Source organism: Zychaea mexicana, assembly GCF_025766255.1.
Source record: "Zychaea mexicana strain RSA 1403 chromosome Unknown BDB00scaffold_89, whole genome shotgun sequence".
Taxonomy (NCBI): Eukaryota; Fungi; Mucoromycota; class Mucoromycetes; order Mucorales; family Lichtheimiaceae; genus Zychaea; species Zychaea mexicana.
The window spans coordinates 97115-117667 of NW_026516752.1; the positions used below are offsets into that span (position 1 = coordinate 97115).

The following is a 20553-nucleotide window of genomic DNA, read 5'->3' on the forward strand; positions in this document are numbered from 1 at the left end:
CTTCTTGATCGTCTTATTTGAAACAGTTGAACTAAGCTCCGTGTACCACAATAAACAAGATTTTATTGACAATTATGTTTATTTGTAATACGTGTCTTTCGTGTTAATACATAAGTCCATCTTCTGGTCATTGATCGCTCTAGCGTACTACTTTGAGGTCGAATCAAATAAAAGTGACTATGCTGGTCGATCGTCTGCTGTCTATACAGCTCACAGAGTAGCCTCAATAAATGGCTTACACATTCTCAATCCCTTTTAGATTTCGCTGGTTGCTGACATTCCGGAGTACTAGTCAGCAGTAGGTCACCTCCTCGTCAATGCAGTTTAAGCGTAGATCAAGAAACATTAACTATGCCGTTGGCGTTGGCTATGTTGTTGTGCGTTGCTTACTGTTGGTTGCCACATAAACGACTGACGATTACCATCACCATCGCAGCTCAACAAATAAGTTGAGTGAGGGTGCAATAACATTGAAACCAGCAGCAGTTCTATAAAGATCAGGGGAAAAAATTGTCATACAATCAATGATTGGATCAGCTTATATATTTTATTTAATTATATACAATTTCCAAGTGACTAAGTGTAAGTGGAGCGATAATAACTAGCTGTACAATGATCGATATTATTCCTCATTTTTGCGTAATCGCCAGGCCAAATTATGGATTAAGAATAGCACCCGTCTCTGATTAAAAAACGAGTAGTTGGTTGATAGATTGGTGATATATTCGGTGAAGTGGTCCACTGTTCTTCCTTTTGCTTCCTTTCTTCCCTCTTAAAAGCCACAACCCTGTACGATACACTTCAGTTCTCATTTAAATGGAGTCTCATTGCTCTATAACCACTGAGGATCTTTCAAATCTGGTAATAAAAGGGATTTGCCATGACCCATCAACGCCAACTGCCGATTTGTAACAACAGCTTGTCTGTAAATCCTTTCCAACGGGGGTTCTTCTGGACGATGCTGTAACGCTATTCAATGAAAAGAGAAAATGGTTATGTACTCCTCTTATTACTCAATCCTCTCTTGTACTACCTCTTTCTCGAACATCCCACGGGAAGAAAAAATTCGCTTACTTAGCATCACCGAATTGAGTTTCGTGGCCAATTGTTCTCGTTTAGATATATCCACCAAGTACGCCATTCTACCCGCAGAAGGATTTGAGTACGCAAGGAGTGAGAATATCTCCTGCCAATAAAGAAAAACAAAGAAATGGAAGAGCACATGCCAAGTCAGAGTAATAAAATCATCCACTGCCGTCCACTGCCCTTGATAGAAAAAAAAAACTTACCCTTAACCTTGATTCTACTTCGGGACTAGAGTTATGACGATATTCGTATCTGAGTTCTTGGCCATAATCCATGATTTTCTTCAAAACGCGGTCATTCGTTGCTCCCTCATCAGATAGCACAAGCCCACTATCCGTAAAGCCATTATTCCTTCTGTTGTAGGGACTGCTACTGCTGGTGTTACTCTGTCGACCCCTTTTTTTCCGCGTTGATTCTTGCTGATCAATATCCATTTGATCGTCATCACTGCTGCCGCTTAATGATGGAGACCGCAGCTGCTGCTGCTCACAGACTTGTTGACTGTACTCACAGACCATTTCAACAAATTTCTGTGTCTTCAACTCAAACATGATATCGTGCGCAACGGGATTTTCTCTATCCATGCATTCTGGGAAGTAGGTTTGTGCAAGTTCAATGGCCTTATCAATATCACCGTGCAATATGGCCTTGCGGATACCTTGTCATAAAAATTATTGTTGTTTTTGATGAATATAATGTAGCATTATGCCGGATAAAGCAACCCGCTAATGAAAAAGAATAAAAAACCTACTTTGCCGTTTGAACATATCCTCCTCCTCTTTATCGTCCGCTTTGGCTGTTCCGCTGTGGGACAATTCAAGTGTCCGTCCGGAAGCATGTTTGATGTTGTTTAATGCGGCTTTGGCGGTGCCCATGTATCCCTGGTACACCAAGTAGGACATAACAAGGCGATCCATGGTTTCCCCTGCATCAAACGTGCTTCCCATGTCTTCCCCCAGCTCCTCTCGTTCTTTTAGGTTTTGATATATTTCGCGTTTTTGCTCCTACAAACAAATATGTCAAACAAGGAGAAAAGGCTTAGCAAAAGGCCATTTATCAATATCTCACCATCTTAAACTATATATCTTTTACATTTGTCTGCTACGAACCCAGTGCAATTTCCCCTTTCCATTTTCTCTATCCAGTTCTTACTCACCTTGACATAGTGAACAATATCAAATACAAATGGGTCCTGTCCAAAGTTAACTGTGACATGCTCCCCGGGAGTCCGTAAGCCAACGCAAGGGTATAAATGCATTGACGTTTTGAGCGAGCGGAATGCGATACCCAAATAAGTACCATTTTTGGTATAAAATGCTGTTTTATCTGCCATGTTGATTCCGCATCCGATCACATCGCCTGTCGTAAACCTTGGCCCATATGTCTTTCCTGTGCCAGACTCTTCAAAGGAGTGACCATCATCTCCATGATATCCCCATGAGTCGTTATCCCATCCTTTTAGATGTATCAGTACAACTCGGTTTGTTTTTTCTCGAACTTTATAGAAATCACCCCCACTACCCTTCTCTTCTTTCCATCCCTATTAATGTTCTCAAGCTCACTTAGAAAGCACTGTACCTGGTAATCGATCTAATCCGTTCTTTCCAGAGCAAAAGCCAATACCAATGAATCCGTCTTCGCCTTTAGATAGCACTTTTATTTCATAATAGTAGACACCACATTGACGTCTTATCGGGAAGTTGCTACGAACCGAAGCTGCGTGTGTTTCGGTTTTTCCGGGACCTTTTTTAGCCCAGTTTTAATATTAGCAAACTGAGTAGATTAAAGACGAGAGAGAAAGTATATGCTGCTTTTACCAGTGTAGACGAGGTCAAGTCCACCATTCTCTACCTCAAGATGGCGTGACTTATCATGACGATTCCATATGGATGGCAAACATAGATCTGGTAATTTTCGTTCGTGCGCCATTATTGCAGTATCTTCTGTTATAGCGCGTCGCCTTTGCATCTGACGCTGCTGTTGTTGTTGCTGTTGCTGTTGCTGCTGCTCTCGTACCAAGGAAGCATAGAGTGTGTTCTGTAGATAAACTGGTAAGTGTGTAGGACTGACGGGAATCGCTGTGCACCGTCGTTTGGCACTTTGTAACAGATGTAACGGAAGCACATTGCGAGAAGAAGACGAAGAAGAAGCACTAGTATTGCTGCTGGGACTATTGATGCTGAGACCGTGACTGCGTGTGACGCTAGTGAAAGGCATAGTCAATAGAGAGCTCTGATAAAAGAAGTATGAAAGAAAAAGAATAAAAAAGTTGTTGAGAAAAAAAAGGGTAATCTGCAGGAAAGCGCCGTATCACGCGTGTCGACTTTTTGAGTTCATCCCCAATAAACTGCTCCGATTCGATTTGAATTCATGCCCGCAATCGAAGGCCGATGTTCTGAGGTAAAGACTTCTATCACTCTGTGTTTACAAAACCTGATCCTGTCCTGCTAGTACGATAACCACTGCGATCCTTTGATTGAGCGAGTAGCAGCTATAGCTACGCTCTTCGCACAGCAACCACTGACATCCCTAAGTGGCTGTCTATCTTCAAACGTTATTTTCTTTATCTTTTGGCAGACACCTCCGTTTTCGTCAATAAAACTGTACTTGTTTGGATAATCATCAATATTACCGCTTAATACATGTCTAGCAAGCTTAGCGATAACAAGTTGTGGCTACTCCGTTATGCTGTTGCTAGCTACTAGATACTGTTATCTGCTGAAATGGACATACTCGCTAAACCGTGGGATTTATAGCGCACAGCTTGCTCCATTTAAGGTTTAGCACTAGGCTTGTTGCTGCCGATACTTTAGCTGTTATGTCACCCGAGCGTACCCTTATTTATCGCTACTCTCTGCATCATACCATCATAGTGAGCTTTGAACCCCCCAGTAAAGTTATTTATTGGCAAGTGAAACAAATACACGATTCAAGCGCCCAGTAGCTGGTCTTTATACATCAAGTGTTGGTAACGAGCGCTTTTTAACTGATCACTGACGAATAACTGTATACCAAAAGAAACATACAGTTTTGTGAATGGACTTATTCAACTTTTTGATACTTTGTACTGGTGATCCTCGGCGAAGTTGATTGCTCCCGAAGTCAAAGCAGCTACCAAGTTTTACCTTTTGCTACCCCCTCTCAAGCAGAGAGCCCAATAATATTAACACCGATACTTGTCTCTAAGGTTTCTATCATCTTGTCTTATAATCTGGGAAAGCTGCTATATTCTGGGTCTCTGAAAATACTAGAATGAATCGACAAGCTATGTTGGGAATGGAGCAAAGGGGCTTCTAGTTAATTATTCTGGTTTATTGCTCTACATTAGAGAGATCTGTATATATATGCTTATGGATTTCATCCACAGATGGAGTCTAATTTTAGGCATGAGAAGAAAATGATGATGGTGAATAGTCGCTTATAGATTCATCAAAAAATAATCATCCTCAGTATCACTGTCGTCTTCATCCGTAGAGTGATATACAGCGTCATTTTTGTCTTCTCTCTGTCCAAAGATATATCTCGATCTTCCACCGACAATGTTGTATTTTTCGCTTAGCAGCTGATCCTTGCTGCTGCTGCTGTTGTCGTTGCTGTTTCCGGAATATTGTTTGCAACCATGTAAATAATTGTATCTTCCGTTGCGCTCGATGTGCACTGTAAATGGGAGTTTGCCTCGATGCTCCTCAAAGAGCCGATATAGCTTTGGCTTTGAGAACATCGCGTTGCTGTCATGAATTTTGAGATGTACCATGCTGACTAACGATGCGAGCGCTTTCAGCTGCTCTCCGCCAATCTTGCATTTGGTCCGGATTTCCAGATATTGTAAGTGCGAATCACAAAGAGCCTCCATAATATCCACCAGCACTCGAGAGTTGACGATCTTAGTGTTGAATCGAGCAAGGTTGAGTTTAGTGATGTTTTTGTGGGCTGCAATTTGCCTTGCAATACGTGGCAGGAAATCATCATAGTCGACAAAATCAACTCCGTCGTCATAGTAATATGTATTGTTAGATCTCACTACAGTTGCTGTTGAATCACTGATTGAAATGTCGAAGGAGACTGATAGACTTGTAAGGCTAGATGCTGCGGGACCGTTGAACAGAGCGTCGATGCCAAAAAGAGATACATATCCCCTTGTCCCGGATCTTATTGGAATCCTTGCATTTGTAAATCGGTCGGTGTCACATAAGTTGATGGACAGTGTACGCAACTGGTCAAGGTTTCCAAGTGCCTTAAACACATCATCACTCCAAATATCAAATTTTCCAGATATATCAGCGTGATTAATAAGCGGGCACGAGGCTAGGAGCTGTGCCATCTCTTGAGAGTAGAAATGTTGACTCCAGTCGTTTATATGGATAGTAAGCGACAAAAGTCGAGGCGCGCCAAGGGCAGCGAATGTAGCTAGTGCCTTGTGAGTATCATTGGAAAAGCCATTCAAGTGTCGGAAGCAAAGGCTGAGTGTTTCAAGCGTGTTGTGTCGCTTTTGAAAAATACGTTTTAGTACTTGGTCGTTATCATCGTAACGCTGCCCGTCGACGTCGATGCTCAAGACTTGAAGTCTATCAGTTGATGTAGTTTGTGGTCGTTGTGAATAAGTCGCTATATATCTGTCCATGTTTTTACCCGGTGGGTCGTAGCAGAGCTTGCGAAGATGGGGACAATGGTCTTCAGCAAGACGTAGAGCTTTTGAGCAACTATAATGCATTTGACCAAGTGCAAGCGAGTTCAAATGTGGTGCGCTTTGAAGGGTCCGTGTTAGCGTTTCGTCGGGTACTTTAAAATCCAAACAAAGCTCTGTTAGGTATAGAGAGGATGGTGGCAATGTTGTTGCAATAGTTCTTTTGGTTGGCGTAAACTGTGGATATCTTGCGCTGCTAGTAATGGACTGGATATTGGGACACATCCGTACAGCGTCGGCTATCACTTCTTCATCAAAGTCACTGCTACTGAGGATGGTATTCAACTGTAACCTTTTGAGAGTCTTTGCGTTATTATAAAGAATGCTGCACATCTTTGATCTGGGAGGGTCTCTAATTTCTTTATAAATATAACACGACTCTCATAAATATCCACAAATCATGGTCTTCCAGATAGTATTCAGCTACAATGTAATAATTGCTTACCCAATGACTCCAATTTGCTCCATCTCCCTTGCAACATCGCTTCAAGTATAAGTTTGGATCGGTAGTAAACTGTTACCTCCTTGTCTTCCTCGCTTTCATACTCCTCTACCTCGTCAAGGCTGTCGTTCATATCAAGCACCAGGTTTCTGACTTGTTGGGGCTGGATCGCTCGTATAAATGACGGTATGGTTGAAGAGCATCGAGGCATATTGTCTCGCTTGGTCGTATCGATAGTCTGCCACATTCCATGCCATTCTCGCATTATAAATTCATTCCAAAAGCGGCAAGTAGACGCGAACCGGATACGCTCCTTCATGGTCAGCATAGACAAGATCTTGGCAATTATTTCGTACGGCAAAACGAATGTCAACCACTTGTTACGCGTTTCCATTTCCGCCATCAATTGGTTGAACTTTTTACCAAGCTCAGTACATGCAGGAAATGTTTCGAATCCTTTTCTGTACACCAGCGCTCCTTGTTTCAGATCGCCTTGCAAGACGTGTGCATTAGCTCTGAAGAAATATACGTCTGGTGTGCCACTGCTACTGCTGCGACTCTGGTAGCCATCGGCACGGTCGCAGTCGTCAAGTACGCGCTCGTAAATGTGCTGCATTTCATAGGCTGCTGCACGATGCAGTAGAATGGAGGTAAGATTGGTATACAGTGCATCCAAAGCTTGTGTGTATGATTCAACTGCTTGACTGTAGTTTAGTGATGCATAGGCCGTTCGTCCCTGGTCAAATGCAGTTTGGATAGCAGTAAAGTCCAGCTCGGCTACTGCTATACGAGCGTAAGCATCACCATGTGCAACGATCGATTGACGGATTGCAGTTCGCCTTGCCATTGCGGTTGACATTGTCGCGATCAGAGGAGCAGTCGTGCAAGAAGAGAAATAGCTTCTGGTTCAAAAGAATCAGGTATGCGTACGACCAAAATGCGATGCTGTCTGAAAAATTGTAAGCCCAGACAGTTATGGTGAGTGCGACCAAACACTTTTGGCAAGGGCAGTGCCGACATATTGATCCTTTACTCAATGAGTAAGCAGCTCGTTGATGCCTTTGCCTTATGGTACTCGAACGGTTCAAAATGATTCAATTGAAAGCTGAGTGCTACAGACTGCCATGGAATCTGACCGAGATCCTGTCAAAAGTGACTGAACATTAGGATATGATAATGATATTTGGTGCATCAGTAAATAGAAATATTTCACTGCAAGTAGTACATATCATTTAATGTACATGCTATACGTTTGTAGTATAGACTGTATCATACTGCTACTAAATTATTGGACGACGCTTCTTTTGTCACATTACATTAGGTCACTTTATGTCTTTTATTAGGAACCAGTTGTTTATGTGTGGTGCTCAAAATCCTCTTTATCACGTAGCCGCCCATTACATCATTGGATCATAAACAATACGAAGTCAACCCTTAAATATGTCTAAAGTGCTTGTATGGAAACGCGCACTGCCCACAGTTGACTGAAGACGATGCTAAAATATGTATAAAATTCTACGCTGAAACTGTTTAGAAGAGGAGATGTTGATGAGAGTTGGCTGCACATTTTTTTTCTTGGACAATATGATTTGTATATTTAGATTAAATTGTCTGATGGTTTATCACTACTACTATAGTAGCTTAGACAAAACATATAAGCAACCTCCTCGTCATCAGCTCATCACATGTAGTATTTTTATGTCAATTTAGATCTTTTGTGCCTCTTTTGTTCATAGTTCTTCCTTCTGTGGCTATTATTTGATGATACTTAATGTAGTGGACTGCCAAAAAGTGACTTAATATGACACCGTTATATATCTTTTTTGGTGGATATATGCACAGCAAATAAATGTAGATAGACTACATCATCATATCATTGAAGTATATATATTTGCTATAAGGAAAAATTATGGATAATACGAAAGGCCATGACAAAAAATAAAGAAGTGCCAGTACACCGAAGCATGAAAAAGTAATCTACGAAGGAAAAGTATGAGATGTAAGTAAGACGTTACATGACCTAAAAAACAAAAATCTTTGAAAACCAAAAAGATTCTCCTCGAATCCTATCAGATTCGAAGAATCGCTCCTAGGTGGGCTCGAACCACCAACCTCCTGATTAACAGTCAGACGCGCTAGCCAATTGCGCCATAAGAGCTCTTGTTGTGCCCTTTCAAAACAAAAACAATACGGAATTTACAGTGTATTAGATCGCACGCCGCCATATCGTCGTCGTCGTCATACCATCATACATGTATTGTTGTCATCAATCGACGATGATGATGATAATGATATCAATATGAGCTAAGGAGGAGAATGAGGAGGGGGAGTAATATAGCAAGCCAGTAAAGCTACTAGAAATATAGTAATACTCTACTAACTTAGAGTAGGATAGGTTTATATGCCATTACTTTAAAGCTATAAAGCCTCAAGCTTATCATTCCCAAAGTGTTGAGATTAGGGGTCGTAATTAGATGGGTTGGGTTAGGTCAAGGGTCTGACCTGTTGACCTGTGGGTCAAGAAAACACTGACCTGACCCGACCTATCCAACCCAACAGGTCAGAACTCAGGTTGATGGGTTAAGACTGATTTCGATATGGTAATGAAGGAAGTGTCAATCAACCTGAACTTGTTGAGTCCTGGAAGTGCAAAACTCTATATATACAGAGCTCTCCAAAATGATGGCACGCATATTCCTAGCAGTGCTAGCAACATCTGCGTTTTGTGTGATTATTCTTAAAACTAAAGGGCTTTGTGCCATCACAAAAGAAGAATTCACTTGGGCTCATATATATGTATTAAAGAAAGCATAATGGTTAAAGTGTAGTTGAAAATCGACTTCCCCATATGCCCTAATCCTTTTCCTTTCCCTTTTCCTATTACTTCTTCCTTGTTCCTTCATTTTTTTTTCTCAATTCCTTTTCAATCTTTTGTCAAATCTCGTCTCTTACTGCCACCCTCTATTGTCTGTTCTTATTGTACTATTGCTGCTTCTTTACTCCTTTTACATATATTTCTTGTAGCTTACTTATCCATTACTCTTGAATATAAAATATAATCCCATAATCAAAAGAATATAAGTACATTTTATGTTATAGTTCTATAGCAGTTAGCAGACATATTGACAACTACATCCTATAATATAATGATGCTTCCCAACAAGAAGATTGACGACTTGAATATAAGTACCTCAAACATATTATATATATACATAGGTAACAACAGGTTGGGTCAAGGGTTAAATGGGTTGACCCATAGGTCAGAAAAGCATCGATCCAACCCGTTGACCCATCCTTAACCCGCGGGTCAGATTGCGACCTCTAGTAGTCGAGATGTCTGCTCCCTTTAATCCCACTAGCCACTACAGCAAATGTCCAGCTGAAGTTAGTGCTATGAAGACCATTTCTCTTAAATCAATTCGTTGTATATTAAGTTTGGCCCGTGTTACTAGTAAAGCAATCAAAAAGCAGATAATTTAACATTTAGCATAGACATGTTTAGTAGTTTTGCCGTTAAGTACATAGTACATAGACAGCCTTTAGATATTGTACTGACGCTCTATTTATAATCCTGAAGATAAAAAAGCTCGATGCAAGAGCTGGTAGCTGGAAGGCTACCTTATTATAAGTCTTTTAGTAATAACACTGCTTAAATACCTTCTGATTACTCCTTTCGATAAATTATATTACTTTACCTGCGCCATAGGAGCCTTTTTTCTACGTTAGTCTAGGAACGATCATGCTCGCCCTGTGAATATCCGGAAGCTTAAACAGAAGAAAGCTCTTAAAAATAAGCGAAAGCTATAGCGCATCAACTAATAGGCTTAGTAATGTATGCTAAAGCTTGAAACAATTGGACCCTTAGTGGTATATACTTACCATAGCGTATCGTCTGCCGCCACTAAAATCAACCAAAGCTCGTTTGTGGAGTGTATGCACAACAACAGAAGATACTGACCAAGATAGGTCGGTTACGAATAATGGTAGAAGACCACACAGGAGATAGGATCATCTGCACGAGGAACTCAGTATCTTCATGCTTGATATTCATCGGACGCGCTCTTTTTCGGATTTTTTCTCTTTATAGCATGAACTTCATCGAGAGTTATATGTCTGACCGCTTTCGTTCCAGCCATGTCCAGACACACAAGACTCGTCAGAGGCAATCGTACCTCGCAATCAAAAACTACGAGCTCAAACTCGACGTGAGAAGATGGCGCTAGAAGAGCAAATGCAACGATTACAGAGTGATACGACGCTCAATATATAAAACGTTGCGACTGGCGATTAAATTTGTAGAGTTAAAGCAGAGAAAATGGAAGAGTACAGAGGGACAGAGGAGAGAGAAAATGATAGACAGAGAAAGAGAGGTAACATTTTCTGTGCGATATCAAAATAAGATGTAGTAAGGAAGGCCTGTTGGAAGTAACGACAAGCGTTACAAATACTTCGCCCAGTTGGAATTTCCTTTGTCGTTCCAAAATCATCCTCGACCGTTTGTTCACGCTGCGTATGCCTGTGTCCGGAGTAGCTGAAAGTTACAAATAATGGCATTCAAGTGAGATCCATTCTCTTTCACTTTTTGCACCAGGCAACAAACAGTAGCCCATTCCAAGCATCATTCATAGTCATTTTTGCCCTCCAACAAAATAGCTAGACACTTTAGGCTTTGCCACCCATTTTCCAGAAGGCCAATTGTGTGCTATAAACTCCACAGTACGCATACAAAACTATCGGAAAACAGCTCAATACTTAAGGATATACATACGTGAACTGAAAAATCGTCGGTACAAGGCGAAGCAACAACACTGAATGAGACATGTTTTAACAAGCTCCACACATTGAATGTGACTATGTCACATACAGCAAATATATATGTACGTGTATATCCTTTTTGCAGCAGCAAGGACACACAAAGTACAGTACTGTATAATACGCACAGGAGGAGTTGTACGATTGATAGTAACATGTTAAACGCTTTGCTTACGAGTTATAGATAGCCGCAGCCCTTGCGAGACACTGTTGCTATTGCTATTGATTATCCATATTTTCAAGTATGTTTATTCCCGTAATTGCAATACTCTGTAGCATATGTTAGAGACATAATCACCAAGTAGCTCTTCCTTGATTACAAGGATGAATACGCTTAATTCTTCGTCTCAAATACGTTGACACACAAAGACATATCGTTCATCTACAAAAATGCCGTCAAAGAGGCTAGAACGTGCTTGCGAGAACACAGACTCTCATCCGCACCGGAGTCGATTTTTGTGATCTTTCGCTACTCCTCCGTTAATTGGAGTTTCCTTTAACAGATGCGCAGTGTCCACCATGCATAAAAGCAGTAGAGGGATGTCGTCGTCATCACGTGAGAATTTTCTGAATAGAAGAACGGGGTTGACGCATAACTTATTAGCACGCAACAGATTTTTTTTCTTTTATGAAACGCCACGCAGCACGACAGCGACGTACAAAAGTCAGGTCAGTATGTACTTGTAGCCTAGAACCTGTACATTCCGAAAGTAAAAGCAAAGTAGAAAAAGGTAATCGCAACGGGTCAAGAGATGGCTTCTTATAAGAAGCCCATCCATTCTTCGCCATGCTCGTGTAACCTTTGCAGGTGGGGCGATCTGACGAGTGACGTCGATGAAATTTCTTTGCGAAAAGATAAAGAGGAGAGATGTTGCCCTCAGCAGTAAAATACCTTCTCTTTCCCTCAATCTTTTCCCACTTTTTTTTTTGAGCCAGAACCGCCATGCACGTCTTGAATCCCGTCTCTGTGATTAGCGCTATCATCCTTCTTTCTCTCTTGTTTGCTTGCACCATGGATACATACTCTCAAGACGTGGCTTACACGATGCCCCGGTCAGTCGAAGTGCTGCGGAAAATCATGCCTGTTGCAGTATTAGTTTTTCTATACTATACTCGATGGGTAAATCAACGCTTAACACCAACAACAACAGCAGCAGTAGCCGTAGCAATCACAAGCTTGATTAACGCAACAATAGCAGCAGCAGCAGTAATGCTGATGAGTGTCACTGCCCTAACAATAGCACTAGCAGCAAATGTACTCTTACTTGTCATCGGCGTAGCAAAAGCGACAGCAACAGAGGTGGTGATTTTTGTCGTTGGCATCGTAAAAGCAACAGTAACAGAAGTGTCGCTGTTCGTCGTTGGCGTTATAAAAGCAATAGCAACAGAAGCGTCGCTGTTCGTCGTTGGCATTATAAAAGCAACAGTAACAGAAGTGTCACTGTTTATCATCTGCGTTGTAAAAGTAACAGCAACAGAAGCGCCGCTATTTGTCATTGGTATCGTAAAAGTAGCAGCAACAGCGCTAGTGACAAGTGTTATTCCCGCAGCGGCAGAAACGAGCATAGAAACAGAACCACTACCCTTCTCACCATCGTCACCAGCCCTACCCAACCTCAGTGCATTTTTCCGAGAGCCAGAGGAGCCAACTCGTGAATGGCTCGAGGCAGTCGCCTACCGACGCCCAGTTCCTGTTCACCCTGAAGTTGCCTATTACAAAGAGGTGCTTCTCCGGTGCGAAGTACGCGAGCGACAGCGGCAGCAGGAAGAACAAGAGTACCTGCTGGAGGAGGCGGATCGACGACGCCGCTTTGAGGAGCATCTACAGCAACTTGAGAAGCAGCAACAGCAGCAGCAACTCGAACAACAGCAGCTGCAGCAGCAACAACAACTCGAGCAACAGATGCTGGTCAACTCCGACTACATGGACTGGGAGCAATCCTTTGCTTGTAGTGTAAGTATTTGATCCTTTTCTTCCGCACTGAAAGAAAGCTTGAATTGCTGGAAGTATATACAATAGTACTAAATGCATCTTTACAAAAGCCTGAGATTCTAATTAAGCCAGTACGAAGAGAAAACAACGAAAATCTGGAAAAAAACCGAAAAATCACAAAAAAAATCCACAAAAACAAGCGTCGCCCAAATATGCACTTGTCAGTGGTGATGTACGGTTGATACTCTTTATCAGTTCCATTACAGTATTACAAGCAATCATTGGAGTATACAAGGTATATATTACCTGTTAAATATAACCCAGACATATAAAATTTGAGTGAATCGGTACGTCTTTCGAACCACCATAGTAATGGGCTACATATTATCGATTTATCAACATCGACATACTGAATAACCACGTTTAACTAGGGCCTGCCTACAAAAGTCATTGACAGCATCTTATTTTTGCAAATGCATTCCTCAACAAGTGGTAATAAATAGTAAGTATAAATACCTCTTCTTGCTTATAAAGTTACTAAAATTCTTAATAGGAACATCCGCATTCGTCCATTGTCACTCAAGTTTTTGTTCCTCCCATCAAATTGCGACGCGACTTGTTCTACTCCGAAAAAATTCAATCCATTCAGTTGTTCGCGTCGCGCGTCAGCTCCATACTGCTGCTTCTCTTCTTTTCCTGCTTCGATGAACATGTCAGCGCCTGAAACACCAGAGCATCAACAACTCCAAATGGCAGCACAGCAGTTCCAAGCCAGTAAGAAACTCCACATACACCGCAGCAAAGAGTAACTGAAGATAAGCAAAAGCCCTCGCTAATCATTGTCGTTTAATAATAAAAGTGCGTGTGGACGATGCACCCTCAAGCTCTGTAAGTGTGTAATGCTTCTTTCGAGAACAGAAAAGAATCAACTTCTAACAATAACTTGGAAATTACTTTTATAAAGATTCCTGAACTACTTAAGGACGGTAAACTAACATTTGGAGAACCAAAATTACGAGCTGAGAATCACGAAGCTATTGCAGAACGTACGTTTTACCCTCTCCTCACTGCCTTAGAAAAGAAAGCGATCAAAAGGTCCATAATGCTTTTGATTTCTACTAAACTAAGTCAAATTCTTGTAGGAATCAAGGTGTTCCGCCTGCACCGTGCCCGACTAGAACAGCAACAACAATCTATATCTCAATTCCCAAGTCAATATCTCGACGTATTGAGCGCTCTATGTCAAGATAGGTTGGTATCAGAAAAGGGCTTCACGTTTTGCACAATTGAAGAAAACATATTATTTACGACAACGACCAAACAGTGACGAATCAAGCGGACAGCTTTCCAATCGTATCAATGAAGTATTATCACCGTTTTTAAGAAATGAAGATTGTATGTATTTATTGCCGTAGAAAAGAGAGCTACAAGACTCGTCAGATCTACTAACTCATAAATAATAGACAGCGACCACTTTACAGAGATAATTGAAACTGCAGTGAAGTCCATTGCGACGCGTACAAAATATGGTGTATCACCCGATGTTTTGAGTCATCTTGAATGTGCCATCACAAATATACCTCATGTATGTGTTTTATTTTTTTAATCACTCTTTTTACTTGGTTTTTTTGTGAGAATTGAGCTAAAGGTTCGCATACAGCATCTTTACTTTTGGCGGTGGGAAGTAAAAGATATTACTTGTCTTCCACATCAAATCCAAGCAATTATTCATCAGCGAAGGACCATACGCGCACAGGTAATAGTTCAGTACGAGGAAAACGGGAAGGAAACCTATTTTTATTGTAATATGCTTATATTGCAGCTACTTTAAATTGTTGCTATCGGTCTAAACGGTTATAATTCAATTTTTTTTAACTAGGTTTCAACTTATGTCACTAGTTGTTTCGAAGCGCTTCCCAAGGAACAACAAATTGCAATTTTGCTAGCGAAACATAACCGCAAAGCACATGACGAAAGCAAGACCGCCACTGCTGAAAGCAATTTGGAAAAGGAGGAGAAACGCCGGAAAAAGGTATACACAAAGGATATCAGAACATGCGTTTAGAAGCTGCCCCGTTGCATTAACAGTTTGATTATGTCTTAGGAAGAAGAGCGGCGGTTACGTGAGGAGGAAAAACGCAAACGCGAGGAAGAAAAGAAGGAGGAAAAACGCAAACGTGAAGAAGAAAAGGAGGAAAAACGTAAACGCGAAGAAGAAAAGAAAGAAGAACGACGGAAGCGGGAAGAAGAAAAACGGAAAAAAGAACAGGTAATATAGAGAATAGGAACAGGAAAATAATCGCTATGGCAGTGACAGAATAAGTGTCACTAAACGTTGATCTTTCTTCATGTAGTCCCAACTGCGCCTTACATCTCTATTTACAAAAGCTCCAGAGGAGAAGCTTACTTGTGCTGGGCAAAGTGGTAAGCGGTCTGATCATGAATTCAAGATGAATACGAAGAAAGGATGAGATACTCATGAAATCTAATTGTGTTGGGCAGACTCGAGCCAAATCACAGAAACTCGAAACATATTCCCACCCTTCTATGTCAAGGATAATGTGGTTATGCATCAATGGACGACTACCAATAAGGATCGTAATATGGAGTTGGACCACCACCTCAAGACACTCACAACTGACAAATATCGATTCTGTGAAGGTAAAGTTTCCAAGGTTCTACTATTATAGTGAGAGGAAAAAAAATAACCAGGGATGTGTTGTGTTTGTGTGCTGACATCTTCCTGGGACTGTTAGTATCGAATGATTTGCGATCGCAATACCTACAAGCATTAAAGCAGTCCAAGCCTGAACTCACTCAACGACGAGGTCGCCGTCAAAGCACTGATCTTCGCACGATTCTGCTTGGTCCGGATATGGAGAACTTTAATCAATTGCAAGTTTCTATGAAGTTCTTACAATTCACCGAAGATGTTCGGCCAGCGTATTATGGTAAGCGGTCGTGTACTAAAACGAGAAGAGTTTAGTTGAATTGATGGATATTAATGAACTCCATCTTTCTTTTGTCCGTTCGTTCTTGCGTTTTATTTTCAAGGCACATGGACCAAATCGAGTAAGAAAATCAACGGTCGAGCACCACTTGCCCAAGACGATCAGTTTGTCGATTATGACCATGATAGTGAAGGAGAGTGGGAACCAGAAGGCGAAGGAGAAGAAATCCAAAGCGGTGACGAAGAGGATGACGACCCTTCTTCAGATGTTGCCGACCCCGAGGATGTGAGTTATCTATCTAAATATAAATATAAGGCAATGAAAGATCTAATGATGGATTTTTGTTTAGGCTGGCTGGCTAGTCCCTGAAGGGTACTTATCAGAAGGTGAAGGTGTTGAAAGTGATGATGAACGTACGAGTCAAGTCAGACCGGCCATGCGACCTACTAGAAAAGTGAGTGTAACCTTGAAATAACCTATATGTTCGTGTTGACGTTGCAATTGAATCAGTGTATGCTTATCATAAATCAAAATATATGTAGCACACTGCTATCCGTCCCGTTGTTGTGGGACCCGTTTTCGATGATGGCGATCTAGGAGAAGATGATCCACTAAATCGTTATGCGACGCGAATGCTGTTTGGTAAGTGGATATAACCACCACGATGGCAATTATTCCGCTGGCAACTAGCTTTCTCTTCTTACCGTCAACGTCCTCTTTTTGCTCAATGTGGTAGATTTCCCGAAAGATAAACCGTACGACCCTTTCTATGTGGAAGCCGACGATGCTGCAAATACCAAATCCACATCTAGCACAGCCGACGACTCTTCCAAGAAATCCATTGCTTTTACAGCACAACACGAGAATGAATTAATCAGCGTAAGCAGCCTACCATTTACCATCTTTTCTCTTTTGCCGTAAGTTTTTGGCTAACGTTGTTTAATATTTGTATGCAGATCATTGAAGGAAAGGCAGACGCAATGCCAAAACTAATTTCAGAGGCCAAGTCAAACTGGTATGTGGGATTGAAAGTCAGTAGTAAGATAACATACAAAGTGGCTAATAATAAATTGTTGAAAAAACAGGCTATTACATGACATGTCTAAGCGACAGATTGAGATGCAAATTAAAAATCTAGCTGTCAAGGAAAAACGGGGAACTGAGACGGTAAGCAATATCGCACGTAACGGCCTTTTACGTTTAACATGGAATACCAATACTGATGGTTCTCAAACATCTCATAGAAACCTGCCTGGCACGTCAAAGATTCTCTCAGTAACTAACTTAGTATATCTCTTCTAATACAAACACACACATACACCCATCTAATTCCATCAAACATCTGCCCCTATTGTAAATCTTGAGACCTCATTAAACAACGACTACTAAAAAACATACACACACAATTCAACTACAAATACATATCTCACATTAATCGCAATAGAAGAGTATTTGTCTGTTATTCAATGAAAGAATTCATATTCACAGAAAGAAAGATAAGAGGAAACGGCAGGTTGAGGAGGACGCTATGTGAGCTACTTGGAATGATGTGAGGGGCGATTGAGTGGAGTAGGAAAATCAGATAAAAAGGGGCTGTTGGAGGGGTTCCGGCGGGAAAAAGGTAATCAGTGAGTCGTAGAAGAAGTACTGTTTGAAGAAGAAGAAGAAGAAGAAGAGGAAGAAGAAGGAGTGGTACCCTCCAACGCCTTCAGAAAATAGGTCTGTAAGTACTCCCATCGATGGCTACAAAGCTTGGCAGTGTGTCTGCCTTTCAGCTTGGCTTCCAATTCACGCCAACGTTCTCCGTGAGCAGGGTCCAGCATATGCTCGATCAATATGCGATCATCATCACGGGTCCATATTTCGCAGCCTCGGATGGTCTGATCGAACTTGCCGACCGGCGGTAAATGGGGCGTATGTTGATGATGATGACGATGGTGGTGAAGATGGTGGTTGCTATGCTGCTGTTGCGGGGTATCATTACTCTGGTTCTGCTGTTGCCGTTGCTGATGCTGATGCGGAGGTGACGGAGGGAATTGCAGAGGGGGACTTAAGGACGATTTCTTGGTGCTGTGATGTGGTCCTTCTCGTGGAGGCGTAAGTGGACGCCAATATGCTGCTGCTGTTGATGATGATGACGAGGCGGGAGAGGACGCCAGCGAAGGAGGTGACTCGAATGAAGGTGACGCCGTCGACGAGCTCTTTGTTTCCTTTGATAAGTAAGCAATTGTTAGCATATTTGTACATACTCTTTTTCAAAGCTTTCTTTGTATCGTCTTACCCACTGGTCTGCAATGGTCGTCTGATGAACTTGTTGAACGACATAGGCAATCACGTCCTTTGTCGTGGGTTGCCGAGTTATTTTGATACTTTGCTTGGGCGTAACCCGTCTCCGTTTCGTCGCCTTTCGATACACGATAAAGTGGTAATAGTATTTGTTAATTGCACCATTTCAATTCTTCTTTTAGAGTTGAAATGGGAAAGGTTTATGCATACCTCTTCTTCTTGGTCTTCAGGAGCACTGTCTTCGTTGTCATCAATTAAATTGCCATCTTCATCGTACTCCACAATGGGTCTCTCCCTAACTAAATGGAGCTCATTTGCATTAATGACCAAATGTCAAGAAACAACCATTTTTTCTCTTCTCTCTCTCTCTCTCTCACACAAACTCGCACTTTATGCTTTATCGACTCATATTCTGATATATATATATATACCTTTTCGTGATAGTTGCTTGGGTAAAGAAGGTGAACCGGTCTGCTGGTGGTTCAAATATATCTGTCGTACAGCTGTTGTGGAAAGGCCTGATATGCGTGCGACAGTTTTTTCAGGTACGCCAGTATGGTAAGCTCCCACAATGAGCCATCGTTTGTCTTCGTTAGAGGATGTGTGTCCAGGTGCCATGGTATTTGTTAAAAGGTCAAAGCTGCAGGAAAAATGGTAAAGACCGCTTCTGTTGCCGACCTTGGGTCGTGCGACGGAGAGATATTTGGTGTGGGTGTGGGAAAGTGGTTACACAAGGTCAACTGCACTTCCTTTTTTGTGTTGGGGCCGCCCCCGTGCTTTTTCTTACGCAGTGATTGGCAGAGATGAGATAGTCCTTATGAACAAAGAGATGATGACGATGTCAAGGAGAGATAGTATAATGAAACACGAGATATGCTGAGCAACCCTCTGTTGTTGGTTGTCTTTTGGTCCAGATTCATCGTCAATGGAACCACCTGCCGTCGCTCACTTTTTTCTATTTCTAATGAAATTCAACATTAGATATACGGTTCATCCTGATTGACGCCGCACGGCAACCGCGTGATCTCTCTATTTACTTGGTAATATCGAAAGAGCATTAAATCAGCACAAAGGATGCTATTTGTCGTACCGGATAAGTTGTATTATTCATGCAAATATGGGCGCTCTTGCTTTTGAATTAGCATAGCGCAGGCTTTTTATTAACATATAGTAAGTCAAATGCTGTCCCAAACATCCATATGCTATCCTATTGCAAGCTATGTATTTACAATATTCTTTATTAAACTATGGCCTTATTTATAATCCCATTTATTGACATCTTGATGTTATCTTGTCTCATACTCTCCTTGAGTTCTCCGGACATGCCGCAAGAGGTTGTAGTACACTTTAACATGATCCGTCGCTGCCAATATAACGACTAACGTTCGTATGTAGAATGCTCTTGTAGTGCTACTACAATTTCCGTCATCCAACAACATTTAAAAAAGTATTTGATATCTTTGTAGAAACACCCAGTCTGTTGTATACGTAATCGTTTGATTGTTCTTCGATTGTAGTAGTGAATCGATCTTCGCCCAACTTGACCATGTTAGACATGAAATGGGTGATCCACAAGCAGTGTTAGTCTGAAGACAACTGAGGAAGATACCTAGAAAATGATATGATGATATTAACGATAGTTGCTCAATCGCCGCTGCACATCTGTCGCAGAAAAGGTACGACTCGGAACTTTTGCAGTGGTTGATAGGACGGGCATGTTTCCGGTGTTGTCCGATATATTTTTCCAAATAAGAGGCACTTGTATTTCTGGGTGGTTGCATTCAATTTACTGTTGAATGATAGCGAAAGAAAACAAAGAAGATAGTCTTGTTCTTAGAGTTTGGTTTTTCCTTCCCTCCCTCAAGCCGTTTCTCAGTATCCATGCATGTGCATGTCTTAAAGAAGAATTTTACAAGGATGATACATGTAATGATTGTTAGTGAGATCCTTCCCAGTCGGAAGGTCATGAAGATATACAAGTGTTATAGATAATGATACTCACCTTCTGTACCCAGCACTACTAATGATTACAATATGACATGTCGTTGTCTGTGACATATAGCAGTAGCATGGATCAGAAGCAGATGTAACTTATCAAATTTAGAATGCGTGAGCCCTTAAAATTGACAGATTCAAGCTAAAATAGTACCATGAGAATGGCCGAGTACAATATATGTACGAAATACAGCTTCTGAATGACGAGCGAAGAAGCAAGAATGATATACAGCCATGACTGTATTTTGTTAGGAGCACCATACCATTTATATATGTGTTATACCATCAAGTGCACTGTCAAAGCCTTTTGATCTGGCCGAACAAGCTATTGCTTTTTAGCATCGTGACAGTGCAGCTCGTATTT

At 41.4% G+C, this 20553-nt stretch overlaps 6 protein-coding genes and 1 non-coding gene across 7 annotated transcripts; 3 read left to right on the plus strand and 4 right to left on the minus strand.

Annotated features, from left to right (window-relative positions):
• Positions 1 to 515: 515 nt before the first annotated feature.
• On the minus strand, positions 516 to 3465 carry BDB00DRAFT_843484 (uncharacterized protein). The gene is made up of 7 exons (XM_053124965.1): positions 2904 to 3465; positions 2665 to 2829; positions 2243 to 2541; positions 1838 to 2090; positions 1290 to 1744; positions 1075 to 1186; positions 516 to 969 (listed from the first exon to the last, which is right to left on the minus strand). Exons 1-7 carry the CDS (start codon positions 3301 to 3303, stop codon positions 833 to 835), a joined length of 1821 nt encoding a protein of 606 aa, XP_052975634.1. The 5' UTR covers positions 3304 to 3465; the 3' UTR covers positions 516 to 832.
• Positions 3466 to 5637: 2172 nt separating this feature from the next.
• On the minus strand, positions 5638 to 7059 carry BDB00DRAFT_791162 (uncharacterized protein; the record flags this gene model as incomplete). The annotated part of the gene is made up of 3 exons (XM_053121019.1): positions 5638 to 5691; positions 5716 to 5786; positions 6216 to 7059. The coding sequence occupies 3 exons, from the start codon at positions 7057 to 7059 to the stop codon at positions 5638 to 5640; spliced, it is 969 nt and encodes a 322-aa protein (XP_052975635.1).
• Positions 7060 to 8296: 1237 nt separating this feature from the next.
• Positions 8297 to 8370, minus strand: BDB00DRAFT_t95. Its single transcript has one exon. It is a non-coding gene; the product is annotated as a tRNA-Asn (tRNA).
• A 3557-nt stretch (positions 8371 to 11927) lies between these two features.
• Positions 11928 to 13457, plus strand: BDB00DRAFT_619609 (uncharacterized protein). The gene is made up of 3 exons (XM_053118051.1): positions 11928 to 12978; positions 13068 to 13252; positions 13389 to 13457. Exons 1-2 carry the CDS (start codon positions 11968 to 11970, stop codon positions 13197 to 13199), a joined length of 1143 nt encoding a protein of 380 aa, XP_052975636.1. The 5' UTR covers positions 11928 to 11967; the 3' UTR covers positions 13200 to 13252; positions 13389 to 13457.
• A 67-nt stretch (positions 13458 to 13524) lies between these two features.
• BDB00DRAFT_619555 (uncharacterized protein) lies at positions 13525 to 15173 on the plus strand. Its single transcript, XM_053118049.1, has 9 exons — positions 13525 to 13731; positions 13817 to 13845; positions 13922 to 14003; positions 14100 to 14208; positions 14282 to 14352; positions 14421 to 14542; positions 14618 to 14713; positions 14857 to 14989; positions 15062 to 15173. The coding sequence occupies exons 1-8, from the start codon at positions 13662 to 13664 to the stop codon at positions 14911 to 14913; spliced, it is 636 nt and encodes a 211-aa protein (XP_052975637.1). The 5' UTR covers positions 13525 to 13661; the 3' UTR covers positions 14914 to 14989; positions 15062 to 15173.
• Positions 15174 to 15646: 473 nt separating this feature from the next.
• Positions 15647 to 17304, plus strand: BDB00DRAFT_619605 (chromatin assembly factor 1 subunit A-domain-containing protein). The gene is made up of 8 exons (XM_053118050.1): positions 15647 to 15908; positions 16012 to 16193; positions 16258 to 16362; positions 16451 to 16550; positions 16645 to 16787; positions 16865 to 16923; positions 16994 to 17075; positions 17153 to 17304. Exons 1-8 carry the CDS (start codon positions 15833 to 15835, stop codon positions 17189 to 17191), a joined length of 786 nt encoding a protein of 261 aa, XP_052975638.1. The 5' UTR covers positions 15647 to 15832; the 3' UTR covers positions 17192 to 17304.
• On the minus strand, positions 17053 to 18857 carry BDB00DRAFT_843506 (uncharacterized protein). Its single transcript, XM_053124966.1, has 4 exons — positions 18626 to 18857; positions 18405 to 18493; positions 18190 to 18312; positions 17053 to 18118 (listed from the first exon to the last, which is right to left on the minus strand). Exons 1-4 carry the CDS (start codon positions 18810 to 18812, stop codon positions 17534 to 17536), a joined length of 984 nt encoding a protein of 327 aa, XP_052975639.1. The 5' UTR covers positions 18813 to 18857; the 3' UTR covers positions 17053 to 17533.
• Between the last annotated feature and the right edge of the window lie 1696 nt (positions 18858 to 20553).